The 15350-nt window shown below is 55.0% G+C and overlaps 1 protein-coding gene across 1 annotated transcript; it reads right to left on the bottom strand.

Moving 5' to 3' along the window:
* Positions 1 to 465: 465 nt before the first annotated feature.
* LOC145521216 (segmentation protein paired-like) lies at positions 466 to 3672 on the bottom strand. The gene is made up of 4 exons (XM_081529495.1): positions 3518 to 3672; positions 3262 to 3403; positions 2512 to 2666; positions 466 to 2141 (listed from the first exon to the last, which is right to left on the bottom strand). The coding sequence occupies exons 2-4, from the start codon at positions 3302 to 3304 to the stop codon at positions 1863 to 1865; spliced, it is 477 nt and encodes a 158-aa protein (XP_081385621.1). The 5' UTR covers positions 3305 to 3403; positions 3518 to 3672; the 3' UTR covers positions 466 to 1862.
* Between the last annotated feature and the right edge of the window lie 11678 nt (positions 3673 to 15350).

Consider the following 15350-nt stretch of genomic DNA (forward strand, 5'->3'; position numbering starts at 1 on the left):
TGGTCGTGAAAGCGGTTGTGTGGGTAGGTCCCTACTGCTTGCTCAGAGGATCTCACCTCGGGAAATCCGCCCAGGGCATGCACCCCGAGAAAGAGGTAAGTGTGTCCCCAATGGAGTATTTTAGGGATACCGGCGGGGTTTGCCGGTGGCTTGCTTGAAGCTGAGTCCCAGACATGCGGGTGCTACCCCCCTGCCCCAACCACCCCCCACCCTCCTTCCTTGCCCGACGCTCCCTGCCTCCCTTCCCACCCTCCCTCTCTCTCCCACTCAGTCTTCCCAGCTCTCACCCTTCACCCCCACTCTCTCCCTTCGCCTCCAACCGTTCGCTCCCTCCCACCTCACATTTCCCAGCCATCCACCTTTCCATTTCCCCATCCCCCGCTCCCCTCCCCTCAGCTGCCCCTGGCATAGGGAAGGCGTTCTCCTGTGTGGAGTGCGGGAAAGACGGGACCGGAAGACAGAAGAGCCAGATGGAAAGAACCTGCGTGGGGCACAGGCTTTCTTTATTGGATCCATGGCATGTCCCCTCTTAGGCACCCTCTTGGTGACTGGAAAGCTCGGATACCTGGAGGCTTCAGGTGGGGTGTCCCTCTTGGGGCGACGGGACCCATGCTGCCCTAAAGTCCAGCTCTCACACTTGTCCCAAAAAATGCTGGTAGACATCCCGTCTGTATTCTCTCCACCCCCAGCCAAATCCGGCCCCCTCGCGAGCTCCATGGCTCCGCATCCCAGGCAGGGAGGCCTGAAAGGGGCTTGGGGGAGAAGGGGCCCCTTCATTCCAATCCCTCTAAGCCCAAGAGCCGGGGGAGCCTGGCAGCATGTGGAGGAGGGCCTGGTAATCGTAATCACTGAGGGGTGCTTCCGGGATTGCCTCAGCTCCTCCTTCCCCGGCAGTGGTCCACGGGAAAGACCACGGCGTGTCCTGGATGGCCGTGATATACATGATTTCCTCTAGGAGGCTGAGTGACCCAGGGACTGCTGGGTGGTCTTCGGCGATGGAAGTAGAGGACCCCAGGGAAGGACCCGGTGAGCCCGGGACAACCGTGGCGGCCAGGAGCTCGTCTAGGAGGCTGGGTGCGACTGGGAGGACAGGGTGCGCTCCTGCGTCTGCCGCGGCACCCGGGGACGGCGCCTGCGAGTCCGGGCTGCCCGTGGCCGCCAGGAGACCGTCCAGGAAGCTGGGTGCACCGGGAAGGACAGGGTGCGCTCCTGCGTCTGCCGCGACCCCCGGGGACGGCGCCTGCATGTACGGGACGCCCGTGGCAGCCAGGACCTCGTCTAGCAGGATGGGTAGGTCTGGGAGTACAGGTTGAGCTCCTTCGTCTGCCACGGTTCCCAGGGATGGTGCCTGCGTGTCTGGACGTGCGTGGCCACCAGGAGCTCGTCTAGGAAGCTGAGTGCGCCTGGGAGATCAGGGTGCGCTCCTGCATCTGCCGCGGCTCCCGGGGACCCCACCTGCGTGTCCGGGACGACAGTTGCCGCCAGGAGCTCGTCTAGGAGGCTGGGTGTGCCTGGAAGGACAGGGAACGCTCCTCCATCTGCCGCGGCTCCCGGGGACGGCACCTGCGTGTCCGGGACGCCCGTGGCCGCCATGAGCTCGTGTAGGAGGCTTGTGGTGCTACGAAGGGTGTGGGGCTGGTGCTGTGGCTCTAGCGGATGGGCCATGCCTTCACCATAGGGTGACTCCGCCCACCGCGGGATGTGTGTCTCGGGCTGTACAGGCGGCAGGTTGGCCCCTTGCCCAGGCTGCCAAGGGGCCACGACAGCAGGGGAGCATTCGGCCCAGGGAAGTGCTACCTGGGGAGGAGGTGGTGGCTTCGCACTTGGCCGGAGAGCCTCTGGACTGGGCTGGACCACGAAGATCAACAACGGTGGCCCAAACAGACCCCAGAGGCAGTCCCGGGCACCCAGACGGTGGGGGCGCCCAAAGGAGCGGCTGGAGCCAAGGAGGGGAGCATGCTCTCCTGCGACAGAGAGGGCTGAAGGGGAAGAGAGGTGCTGTGGACAGCGGGTGGGGCCCTTCGGTCCTCTGGAGCAGGAGTAGTCGTGGCCGATGCGTCGCCTGGGCCTTGGGCACGGCCACTGCCAGGCCCGCTCGTGCTCTGCTGGGGGTGCCGAGCTCTTCGGTTTTGAAACCATATCTAGGGGAGCAAAAGGCAGACAGGCACATCAGAAGTCGTGAGCGTCCAGATCAACGTGCTGGCGACCAATGGCGCCCATTCTCCACCCAGCCTGGCCTCCCGTCCTCGGATCTGTCAGGCCCAGGGTGAGTTCTGCAGGGCCATTTTCTGCAAACGAATCCCTTGGCCCTGGGAAATGAGGGGTGCGTGCACGGCCACAAGCGGCCCCAAACCCACCACGCAGCCCACCAACTTTCGGCCCCCTCCCCCCTAGCCCAAGCGCAAGCGCAAGCCCAAGCCTGCGTGTATCCACCTGCAAACCCTTGGCAGCGGTGAACGCTCCTTTCTCCTGGGTCACGTCCCGGGCCCAGGCGCTGGGTGGAGAACTTACCTGGATTCGAGCTTCTGGGGTTCCCGTCTGACGAGCCAGTTCTTCCCTGGCGGCAATCCCCGGAAAGCGATCCCTCGTGAAGGCTTGCACGAGGATCCTTGTTTGAGAAGCAGAGATGACGGTCCTCTGTCTCCTGGCCTCTCTGGCCGAGGCTTCTGCCAAAGAGAGAACACACCGAGAGGAGAGGAGAGGACTTTAAGGCCCATGGAACGTTCACAGCACAGATGCCCTAGGCGGTGTGGAGGGGATGGAGAGTCCCAGGGAGACAGACTTAGGCACACACCTGACTCACCTCAGGTGGCGATGTGGCCGGTGCAGGGTTCTAAGGAACACAGCCACAGATGGATCATGTGCCTGTGTGCATCGTGGATACGTGCGCGCACACACGCACACTCCACACACATGCATGTCCCTGTGTGTCTCTTTCCTCCTCCGGTCTTGCCGCGGAGTGCCCTGAGGCATGCTCCTCGGCCAAGGCTGCCTTGGGCAGCCGGAGGCTAAAGTTCCCGAAGGGGGCTGGGGAGGCGGTGCAAAGGGGGAAGAGTGCTGTCCGTCCACGCTGACTGGGGGCATGGGGCCCTTCTCTGGGACACTGATGGGGGCAGCAACCAGATGGCCCTCTTTCCTCCCCCCTTGGTGTTTCTGAGGCCGCCCGTGCTCACCCACCAGCAGAGGGCATTCTCTGGCAAGAAGGGGAGGGTTCGGGGCCCCCTCTGGGGACTTGCCTTTGGAGAACGCTGGGTAAATTACCTTGAGAGGAAGACTGAGGTCGAGGAGGTGGTGATGGTGGCATGGGCGTGGCCGTTGGCCCCCGTTCCCCGTCTTGGTGCACATTTTCAGACGGCGATCAGCCCTGCTTCAACCGTCTTCTTCGTTGGTTTTGAAACCAGACCTAGGGGCAAACAGAGAGAACTCGTTCTCAAGAGCAAGGCCGCCGGAGGCTTTCGGCTGCCTTAGACCGGCACGGGGAGCCTGAGAGGGAGAACCGGTGGAGGGGGGGGCCTACCTGAACTCTGCTTTCGGCAATGCCAAGCTCTCGGGCCAGTCGTTCTCTGGTTGCTATCCCAGGGTAGGGGTTCTATTGAAACAGCGCTTGCAGGGCGTCCTTCGGGCTCAGCTTCAGAACGAGCCTCCTCCTTCGAGATCCTGTGGCGATGGGGCCTGTGGAAGAGAAGAAAGGGAAAGGTCTCAGAGGACGTGGGGGTGGGGGAGGACTCGACGGAGGTGCCCCAGCATGCTCCCTGCCCAGGGGAGTTGCCCCTGAGCCTGAGCAAAGCCGGGAACCCGGGGACGGGTCTGCACTCGGAAGTCCCTTGGCTACACCCCGAGAGCCAGGCTGAGCGTCGAGGGCAGCGGGGAAAACCCCCCACCCCCTTCCCACACACACGCCGGAACCCAAGAGACACGGGCAGGCAGAAAGGAAACCAAATCCACCCCCAAAACAAAGGCGACAAGAAAGCAAACCCAACAAAGACCACAAGCCTACCCCGTCTGTCTGGGCGAGACATTTTTTCCCCCTGTCTCGGGAGATGCCTGGGAAACGCCTCGATGGGGCTTCTACCAGATTACCCTCCCTCAAAATGCCAACGGGAGGGAGCCTAGCTTCTCAGGGCTAACAGGAGCACGGGCCATAGTTGCCGTCACTGTTAGAAAAGGAAAGGAGAGGGAAGGAAGGAAGGCGAAGCGAAGCCCAACACGCAACGCCTCACGGAAGACAGAAGACACCAAGCCACTGGGGAGAGAAAGCCTCTGAAGGGCCCCAGAACTCCCCGACCTCCATTTCCACAGGAAGATGAGGACAAAGGGCCCCATCCCAGTCCGCCCTCCTCCCACGCCCTCAACCAACCCCCTCATCCCAGAAAAGGGAAAGGAGAAGCCATGTGTGTGCCAAAGGAGCCAAACGACCAAACGGTGCCTCTCTGGGCACGCCCAACGCCTGGAAACCACGGGCCCAGCCGATCGGTCCCTGCCATTCCTGGTGGTCCGTTGACAGGTTTGCCGGGAACCTTTGGCCGGGGCCCCCACAAACCCCCCTGAGACGTGATCCAACCCCAGGGGCTGAGGGCAAACGTACCACTTGAGGTGCTGGAGGAGCTGGACGAGGCCATGGTGGGAGAGACACACGGACACTGCAGACTGCTGTCCCGGTGGGCCAGCAGCCAGCAGCTCAGGACTTGCGATAGGGTGAGGTGGCTCCGCCCCTATGTATGTAAATAGCGGTGGGGGCTTAGAAGGAGGGGAGGGACGTCCCTGGCCGCCAAGCAGAGACCCTAGAAAGGATCCCGTGGAGCGAGTGGGCTTTCACGGGCACGGCCCGTGCCACACAGCCCCAAGGTCCACGTTGGGCTGGGTGTGCCGTTCGGGGCTTGGTTAGTGGCCCTGCCACGCCGCAGCGGCGGGATCAACCCCGGGCTCGGGGAGCATCAGCAGTGCACAGATTGTTAATTGCCCGGGAATTCCCCTAGGCCCCTTTGCAGTTGCCGCCCACGCCCCCTTTCCTAGCCTGCCTTGGCTTCCGACACTCTCTGGGTTTTCCCGCCTTTTCACATTCCACACATACGTTGGCCCCAATGGCCTCCGCCGGCTCCTCCGAGGCATTCCCGGACACTGGACGCTCTGTCCGGTGCCTCCACCTCGATTGCCTCGCTTTCCTTGCCTCCGTTTCCCACGTCGCTCCCCACCTCCTCCGTGTCCCCCTGGCGTCCTTTCCCTACAGCAGTCCCAGTCCACTGCCCTGCCTACCCCCAGGGCTCTGACTTGCCGGGAGCTCGAGTCTACTGCCAGAGACCTGATGGGCCAGCCACTCGAATGGCAGCTCACGCCCTTTGGGGCTTTTTGAGGTGGAGCCTGATGCCCGCCTCTCCCCAGCCCACCCCCCAGCCCAAGCGCCCTGGGCAGACCCGGGAAAGGGGAGAGTGTATCCCCGTACTCTTAGCAAGGAGGTTCCACTAAGGCTAGGAAAGAAGCTTGGCCGTTTGTGGAGAGAACAAAGCCCTGACCTGAGCCAACAACGGGACATGGAAAGAGTGTGCGCTTTCTTGGAGAAACAGAGGGCGGGGAGGAGAAGGAGGAGGAAATCAGGGGGAAGGAGCAGAGAAAGAAAAGAGAAGGCTGCGTGAAGTAGTGCGGGGGATGGACGATGCGAGGCACCTCTCTTTTCGCTCAGAACAGGTCCTGATGAATTGAAAAGACACGAACGAAACACACCGGCACAACCACAGCCATCTTTAGCTAAGTATTTTTGGCCACCCTGGTTTCGAAACACAACCACCGAGGTTCACATGAGAACAGTGAGGGGTTTGTATGTAGTTTGAAACCATTGGGTGTGCGAATTCAAGAACGGGTGTGCAAATAAATAATGTCTGTAAGTCGGCTGGTGACAGGGACGAAATCCGTCACTACACTGTGAGGAACGGAGAGACACCAAACCCACCCCCAAAACAAAGGCGGCTAGAAGGGCCACCCAACAAAGACCACAGCCCTATCCCGTCTGTCTGGGCGAGACATTTTTCCCCCTGACTGGGGAGATGCCTGGGAAGCGCCTCGATGGGGCTTCTCCCAGATTTCCCTCCCTCACGATGCCAACAGGAGGGAGCCTGGCTTCTCGGGGCTAATAGGGGCACGGGCCATAGTTGCCGCCACTGTCAGAAAAGGAAACGAGAGGGAAGGAATGTGAAGTGAAGCCCAACACACAATGCCTGATGGAAGACAGAAGGCACCAGGCCACTGTGGAGAGAAAGCCACTGAAGGGCCCCAGAGCTTCCGACCTCCATTTCCACAGGAAGATGAGGACAAAGGGCCCCATCCCAGTCCGCCCTCCTCCTGCCCCCCAACCAACCCCCTCATCCCAGAAAAGAGAAAGGAGAAGCCATGTGTGTGCCAAAGGAGCCAAACGACCAAACGGTGCCTCTCTGGGCACGCCCAACGCCTGGAAACCACGGGCCCAGCCGATCGGTCCCTGCCATTCCTGGTGGTCCGTTGACAGGTTTGCCGGGAACCTTTGGCCGGGCGCCCCACAAACCCCCCTGAGACGTGATCCAACCCCAGGGGCCGAGGGCAAACGTACCACTTGAGGTGCTGGAGGAGCTGGACGAGGCCATGGTGGGAGAGACACACGGATGCTGCGGACTGCTGTCCCGGTGGGCCAGCAGCCAGCAGCTCAGGACTTGCGATAGGGTGAGGTGGCTCCGCCCCATGTATGTAAATAGCGGTGGGGGCTTAGAAGGAGGGGAGGGACGTCCCTGGCCGCCAAGCAGAGACCCTGGAAAGGGTCCCGTGGAGCAAGTGGGCTTTCACGGGCACAGCCCGTGCCACACAGCCCCAAGGTCCACGTTGGGCTGGGTGTGCCGTTCGGGGCTTTGGTTAGTGGCCCTGCCACGCCGCAGCGGTGGGATCAACGCCGGGCTCGGGGAGCATCAGCAGTGCACAGATTGTTAATTGCCCGGGAATTCCCCTAGGCCCCTTTGCAGTTGCCGCCCACGCCCCCTTTCCCAGCCTGCCTTGGCTTCCGAAACTCTCTGGGTTTTCCCGCCTTTTCACATTCCAGACATACGTTGGCCCCAGTGGCCTCCGCCGGCTCCTCCGAGGCATTCCCGGACACTGGACGCTCTGTCCGGTGCCTCCACCTCGATTGCCTCGCTTTCCTTGCCTCCGTTTCCCACGTCGCTCCCCACCTCCTCCGTGTCCCCCTGGCGTCCTTTCCCTACAGCAGTCCCAGTCCACTGCCCTGCCTACCCCCAGGGCTCTGACTTGCCGGGAGCTCGAGTCTACTGCCAGAGACCTGATGGGCCAGCCACTTGAATGGCAGCTCACGCCCTTTGGGGCTTTTTCAGGTGGAGCCTGATGCCCGCCCCTCCCCAGCCCACCCCCCAGCCCAAGTGCCCTAGGCAGACCCGGGAAAGGGGAGAGTGTATCCCCCCTACTCTTAGCCAGGCGGTTCCACTAAGGCAAGGAAAAAAGCTTGATCCTTTTTGGACAGAACGAAGCCCTGAGCTGTGCCAACAACGGGACGTGGAAAGAGTGTGTGCTTTCTTAAAACAACGGAGGGCAGGGAGGTGAAGGAGGAATCAGGGGGAAGGAGCCGACAAAGAAGGGAGAAGGCCTAAGACAAAGAAGGAAGTGATCCCAGTCCACTGCCCTGCCCTCCGCACCACCACGCTCACCCACACCCCTCGTGGCTTTGTGTTGCTGGGAGGTCAAGTCTAGTGCCAGAGACTCAATGGGCCATTGTCTCAGATGGCAGCTCATGCCATTCTGGTCTTTTTCAGGTGGAGCCTGAAAGCCGCACCACACAGCCCCAACCACCCCCTCCCCCATCCCATGTGCCCTGGAGAGACCCAGGAAAAGGGACTGTGTACCCCTTACTGTTACGAAGGAGGTTCCTCTAGGCCAAGGAAAGAAGCAAGAGTTTACTGGGTGTCTTGATTATAGGACTGAAAGTAAGGATAACAGACCACTCACAATTAAACAAGGTTAGATTGTGCTTTAGTGCAACCCACGTACAGCCCCCTAGGTGGCATGAGAAGAGGACTAAGGCAGGAGATTCTTATACCAAGATGAGCTAGCACTCATGCTCACCTAGCTAGTGTGATAGATTATTATGGCCACTGTGACTGGTCAAAACCAGTAACCACAGCCAAACTCACACTGACACTCAGGTTTGCCTTACAAGATAGGGGCAGGGCAGAGTAGGAAAGTGACCCCCATGTGCTCCCAACACTCTACAAACAGCAAAAGGACACTGAAACCAAGATGATATTGGGGAGTGAGATGTATCAGGGCATAGCAGTGGGATCAGCAGCCAGTATGGACAGGGAGAAAGGTGACTAAGTCTGGCATATAGACTAGGCACCAGAAAAGCAGTCAGTGTGGAGGCATCTATTCTGCCACAACGGGGCCTGAAGATATCAGAAATAATCCCAATGCTAATCAGGTGCCAAAGAAAGACAGCTGGTCTTACTGCCCATTATTTTCAGCAGAAAAAAAAATGTGCCTTTTCCCTCAAAGGGACTTTGAGTGGCACCTTTGGTTGTCTCATAGATGTTGAGATCATTATCAACACCATAGAACCATAAATAGTCTACGAAACTTCCTCCAACACACACCCAACAAACTCGATATATCAAGCACCCATGGGGTCCAGGCGCACTTCATCTGAGAAGACTTCCAGCCACATCAGCCAGGGATGACTCTCACAAGCAGCCATCTGAGCAAGAGAGGACTGACAGCCATAGTGACAGGCAACAGACATGCAGGCTGAAAGCCATGGGGCAGAGGCACAGGAATTGTCCAGGCAAGGAACAGCTCCGATGAAATTGGGTGCCTAGGAAATCAACCAGGGCAGCACCTACACAGACCCAAGGGTGGCCCTCTGCTTGGGAGGTCAGGCAGCCTGAGCCATATCTATGCTTTCTATGACCCAGCCCCACCACTAAGCCCACTTGGGAAGGATCCATTGCCATGGAAGAGCTGCCCACATGCTCATCATCCCATCTGTATCTACCCTAATCTTCTTCACCATGGGCCCCACATCCAAAGGAAATCTTTTCAGAGAGCATCCACACCCATGCCTGTGTACTACCGCAGGCTTTGACGCAGGACGGAGCAAGCAAGGCAGCTCCTCATGGTGAGGGAACAGATAAGTTGAAAATGAGCATTCCCCCTTAACACATGACCTGGGAACCACACATATATCCATGCCTGTGCTAGACACCAGGCTAGGGGGACCCTCCCTGACTCAGAGTAGGAAAGCACAGACTATAGTAGTCAAGGGGAAGTGGTGGTAAGCTGCACCATGGGGTCATCACAGGGGAAGTTAGCAAGCTTTGCTCACCGGCAGTGGCACCTCACCAATAGGTACTACACATTTTGAAAGTGAAACACCTTAAGGGTTCAGTACTCCCCCCCAACTAGCTCTCAGATCACTATAGAGGGCTTTTCCCACCAAGGCACACATTCTCCAATCATTACCATTTCCCAGTGAGACCCTCAGAGGCACTTCAGCAGATGCCAGGGCTTATTTGGGTCTGGAGTAATTCATAGCAGAAGTAATAGATGGGTTACTGAAATCTCAACCTGAGACTTCACAGTGAAGGCTGGGAAGCACTGCCTCTGACTCATCTGGGTCTCACCTGAAGTCTAAACCCTCTTTGCATTGCCTGCCCTGCACCATTGTTCATGTGTCCATATATAACCCTGGCAAAGGGGGACTCACAGCACCCATCCAGCCAAGTCCACTGCCCTTGCCACACAGTAGGGGTGACCATAATGAAGCACCTGCCCCACAAGAGGGGAAGGTGTGTCCCCATTATCTTTATCTCTAAGTAAGAAACTCGAAGAGTGCCCTACTACAGTGCAAATAAGAGAGGCTCAATGAGCAGAGAAAATAATACCACCACCCAGTCTCAAGCATCTGAGGAAAGACCTGGAACCCTTCAGGAAAATCACAAGCAAGTCAGTAAAACACACTTGTGTGCTGATGGGGCACACAACACTAGGGACCAGCCCTCTTCATGGTGGGAAGAATCACTCAAGAAACACAAACCAAGAAAGTGAACGGTGAGGTGTCAGAGGACCTCAGCCTTGTCAATGCCATTAGACAGATATTGGAAGACTGAAATCACACCAGATTCCACTCCCCTGCTTTCTACACACCAGGAGGTAGAAAGGCAAGGTGAGGGACCATGGGCAAGAAAGAAAAAAAACAGCCCTGCTAACCATAAGTTTATCCATCATCTTGAATGGCTTAGACACATCCTCAGAGAGTCCATCAGCAGTATAGCACATAATCATGGTACATAAAACCTCCCAGAAGGAGGTATAATGAAAAAAACCACCGGCAGAGTCTGCTTCAGCCTTACCAGCCACCTTTTCTCAGGTGAGCATGCCCAACAACCCCAGGAAGATTACACCTAATGCATGGCATGGAATCTCTGTGACAGAGCTGTCTCAATCACTATGAGGTGCCTCTGGTAGGGAGCACACAGGATAGAAAAATCCATCATGCATGGCTTTACTTCCCTTGCATTGCCATCAACTGCACTGCAGGTTGACACATATACCCTCAAGAACGAGCACTCAGGCTCAGGAGGAGTCAAGAAAGTGAAATTAGAGTTAGTATAAACTGATAGCTAAGTCGAGAGCCCAGTGCATGCCCAGAAATCAAAGTTGCTTGCCAACAGACACCAAAAAACACCAAGCCAACACCTACCTGGTAGCAAAGAATGCTCACTTTGGGTGAAAAAACTACTGTGCCCAGCAACCCGGTCTATCCACAAATTGCAAGGGGCCCCTGGGACCTCACTCTGGCAACAGGTTCCCAGTACCACCCCATTACCACCAGCCCCAGAGCTCTCAGGGCCATATGGTGGACCCAGGTGTTGTGGTGGTGAGAGGGTAACAGGCAGGAAGGCCAGGGGTCTCCAAAGCGAGGACATAGGCTGCAAGTGTCAGACATTTTTTTTTAATCTCTCCCTTAAGCAGCAGGAGGAAACAAACTCTCTACGGAAATGTTTTTCTTAAGCTATGTTAATAAAACTTATGTATTTCCTTTGGAATTTGCCTTTCTTCAAAATGGTTCCACCTAAGAATCACTTTTTTTCTTTTCTCAAACCCTAGGCTGATAATAGCTCAACAAACCAGTATTCATATCAATTGTTTTATGGCAGGGAATGACACAACTCATGCCATCCTATCTCAAAAATGCATATTGTGGGAGAGGGGCCAGGTGAAACTTCCTCAGCCTTGCGGTGTCTCTCAAGCAGAGCCTCTATAAACATTAGCTTTTCTTTCTTTCTAATCCGTTCATCTATTCATGGGCATTTAGGTGGTCTCTGTATCTTTGCTCTTGTCAATAAGAGTAACATGAACACAGGGGTGATGTATCTTTTTCATGTTCTTGTTTTCCTTGGACAAATGTTCAGCAGTGGGTCATAAGAGAGTATTTTGTTCCATAGTATTTTGTTTGAGGACCTCTGTATCGTTTTCCATAGCAGTTGTACCAGTGGACATTCCCATCAACAGTGCACAAGGATTCCCTTTTCTCCACATCTTCACCTGCTGTCTATAGTACTTTGTAGGATAGTCATTCTTTCAGATGTGACGTGATAGCTCACAGCGGTTTTGATGTGTATCTGCTCAGTAAGGAGTGATGTTGAGCATCTTTCCATGTGCCTGTTGGCCATCTGTATATTTTTTTGTGAAAAAAAAATCCATTTCGATCTCCTGCCCATTTTTTCCAACTTGTTCATTTTTTTCAAGATCCAAAGAAAATCTCACTAAGCTTGATGTCAAAGAGTGCACATACTGCTTATGTTTCCTTCCAGGAATTTTACAGTTTCAGGTATCAGGTTGAAGTCTTTGACCCCTGTTGAGTTTATTTCGGTGGACGGCATGATGAATGAGGAATCATCACGAAGCGGAATGTGTGATTCATCTGGAGTTCCCGTTTGTCTGAACTGTGTGAGGTGTAAGTCTGTTCGAGTCTCCTGCCCAGGGTTTTCATTAGGTTGCTTGTTTTTCAGAGGTTGAGTTCAGTATGTTCTTGGTCTTTTTTGGATAGAATCCCTTATCAGAAGAGTGTTTTGTTCTCTGTTTTTATTTACTCTTTAAAAAATCAGAAGGAGGAAGTTCTACAAACTGAGTTTTGGTGGTGTTTTTGTTTTTCTATTTTAAATGGACTGCAATGGAGCATCAACATTTAACATATTTCAAAAGCACATTTAGAGTGTAGCATTGCATAGATTGCCTCAGAACTTGATTTATTTAACGGATAGCTATTGAATCTCACACAACACTTTTTCCTGTTCTTGTGACCAGTCATGCTGAAATCCATGTTCTCTTGACCACAAACGTGTTTTTGCCAGTGTCCCGCACACACCCACTTGTTGTCTTTAGACTTTGTCGTGATTTATGAAGAGATAGATTCTTATTTCCACTTGTATGGGTTCAAGTGTATCATCCTTTCTAACTTACGGACTTTTCCAGTCTGCTTTCAAAAGACCTTCATTCAAAAGGACGACAATAACAGCATCTCCTGCGTTGTTCTCTGAGTGCTTGCCTGATTTTCATTTGTCAGACCTCACCTTCCCTCCTGGCTTGCTAGGTGGTGCCAGTGGTAAAGAAAGTGAAATCACTTCCGACTCTTTGTGAACCTATGGACTGTAGCCTACCAGGCTCCTCCTTCCATGGGATTTTCCAGGCAAGAATACTGGAGTAGGTTGCCATTTCCTTCTCCAGGAGATCTTCCCAACCCAGGGATTGAACCCGGGTCTCCCGCATTGTAGGCAGATGGTTTACCATCTGAACCGCCAGGGAAGTCAGTCGTTTGCCTGCAAATCCAATAGACACAGGGTTGATCCTTGGGTTGGGAAGATCTCCTGGAAGAGGAAATGTCACCCTACTCCAATATTCTTGCCAGAAGAACTCCATGGACAGAGGAGCCTGGTGGGCTACAGCCCATGGGACGGCAAAGAGTGGGACACGACTGAGTGACTGAGCATCTGAGCAGCAGCAGCAGACCTTCCCTGCCTCCCTGCCTCCCTCCCTTGCTCCCGCCCTCCCTGCCTCATTCCCTTGCTCCCTCCCTCCACCCCTCGCAAGAGCCGGGGGAAGCCCAGGGTCTTGCTCATGCAGCCCTGGGCAGCCGGTGCCTGCTGTCCCATTCCCCAGAGTCTCCCCGGAATTTTCTCCACCCAGGGATCGCTTGGGGATTGTTTCTTCTTTAGGCACCCTCCTGCCAATATTTTCCTAGTCCCCCATCTGGGGAACGCGCCGGAGTCGTCCGGCGTCAAGTGGTGCCCAGCAGGGGCTAGCTCCAAGGCCATGCCTCCAGTCTGAAACTGAGCCTTCAGCCGGCCAGGAAGTGTTCCTGCGTCTGTGCAACAAGTACACACCCTCAGGCTGTGTGCATGCGTGCTCAGTCTCTCTGCGGTCCAACGTACTATAGCCCGCCAGGCTCCTCTGTCCACAGAGAAGAACAGGCCATCTGTAGAAAACCTGCGGACGTTGGCGCCTGTTGTCGGGCACCATCTGGCGGCCACTTTTATGTTATGACTTCCTCTGGTGACTGGCAACTTTCTCAAGGGATGAGATTTGGTCTCTGGGCCTGAGGCAGAGTTTTGAGAGACCAGGGGCTCCATTGACGACCACTGTGGTTGCATGGGGAGCATGGGCATCTCATGCTCTCGCTGAAGAGGGGGGATGTAGGGTTTTTTGGGGGGATGGGAGGCTGGTGATCAGCACTGCACTCCAGAGCCCAGGGGTGAGGCTGCCTGGCCTGGTCTAACCAGCATTCACAGTGCTCCTCCAGCTGTGACCTGACGTGACTCCAGTCAGGCTGCTGAAGGGGAAAGGGAAAGAGTGTCCTCACATCTGTGCACGTGACCTAATCATTTTGTGTTAACCTTATGAATTTCCCCATTTCCTCTCTGCTTCCCACTCCAGAGATAAGGACTGGTGTGAGGTGAGGCCTGTGGAGGGCATGAGTGGCTCAATGGCATGCAGGCTTGAGTCCTGGTCATTGACTGATTTTTCAAAGTTCCACTCTGCAGGTGGGGACCAGCGTGGGCTGTGGAAAGTGAAATGGCTAGCATGGCAGGGGCACAGGTCTTCATGGGGCCCAGTCTCAGAGCTCCTGCTCTGTGTTTTTCACCAAGTCCCCATTCAGAGACTTGGATAGACCAGTTCTTCTTTGGGTGACTTGGGAGGGGATTTGCCTGGTTCACTCGCCCTCGTGTTTTTAGCGCTTGACCCTCTGCCACTGATAGCATACAGTGAACGATGTCGGATTCGTGATCTCTAAAGATTTAACTTTGGGCCCAGGGACCAGGCTTGATCACTCAAGAGCTTTTGTGCAGCAGAGTTTTATTAAAGTGAAAAGGGACAGACAAAGCTTCTGACATTAAACATCAGAAGGAGGCAGAAAGAGTGCCCCATTGCTAGTTTTAACAAGCTGTTACTCCTCAAGAGTCATAGACAATATTCTGAGTCATATCCTGTGAGCTGTTTTTCAGATACTGAAGTCCCCTCACCAGGCAGAAGAAGCTGACTATGTGATGAGAGGATGACTGCATGATGACCAGACAAAAGCTATGACATAAGTTGCTCCACTTCCAGGAACTGCCGCCAAGAAGCAAGAACAAATGCTGAAGCTAGAGATTAACTATACTCAAAACAACGAAGATGATACTGAATGGGCTGCCATGTCACTGATACTGAGATGACTGTCGGAGCTGACTGTGCATCCTGCCGCTCCCTCCGTCCATACAACCCTGAAACTCCCCTTTAAAAACTTCTGTCTCCTGAGCAGCAATAGGGAGTCTGTTCTTGGACCCAAGTCTACGTTCTCCCCTGGTTGCTGGCATCCAAAATAAAACCACCCTTCCTTTCCTACCAACCCTGTCTCTTGAAACCTGGCTATTAGTGGCAAGCAGTCGGACCTTCTTTCGGTAACATGCTTATGGATCTCCCTCAGAGGTCAATTTTATTTACTTTAGCTCTTCCTAACTAAAAAATTACATGAACCCAAGTACCTGTCAGTCTCTACTTTCTGTCCCATTTCTTAGAAAATAACCAGATTAAATGAAAAATGTGGAGGGGCTTCCATGGTGGTCCAGTGGTTAAGAATCCACCTTGCTAAGCAAGGGTCATAGCTTCAATCCCTGTTCCAAGAAGTTCCCACCCGCCTTGGAACAACTAAGCCTATGTGCCACAACTATTGAGCATATGAGCTGCAACTGCTGAAGCCACATTCTGCAACAAGAGAAGCCCAAGCACTGCAACAAAGAGTAGACCTCACTTGTCAGAACTAGAAAAAGCCCAAGTACAGCAACAAAGACCCA

This window comes from Giraffa tippelskirchi, chromosome 9, assembly GCF_054371585.1.
Source record: "Giraffa tippelskirchi isolate mGirTip1 chromosome 9, T2T-mGirTip1v1.2.pri, whole genome shotgun sequence".
In the NCBI taxonomy this organism is placed as follows: domain Eukaryota; kingdom Metazoa; phylum Chordata; class Mammalia; order Artiodactyla; family Giraffidae; genus Giraffa; species Giraffa tippelskirchi.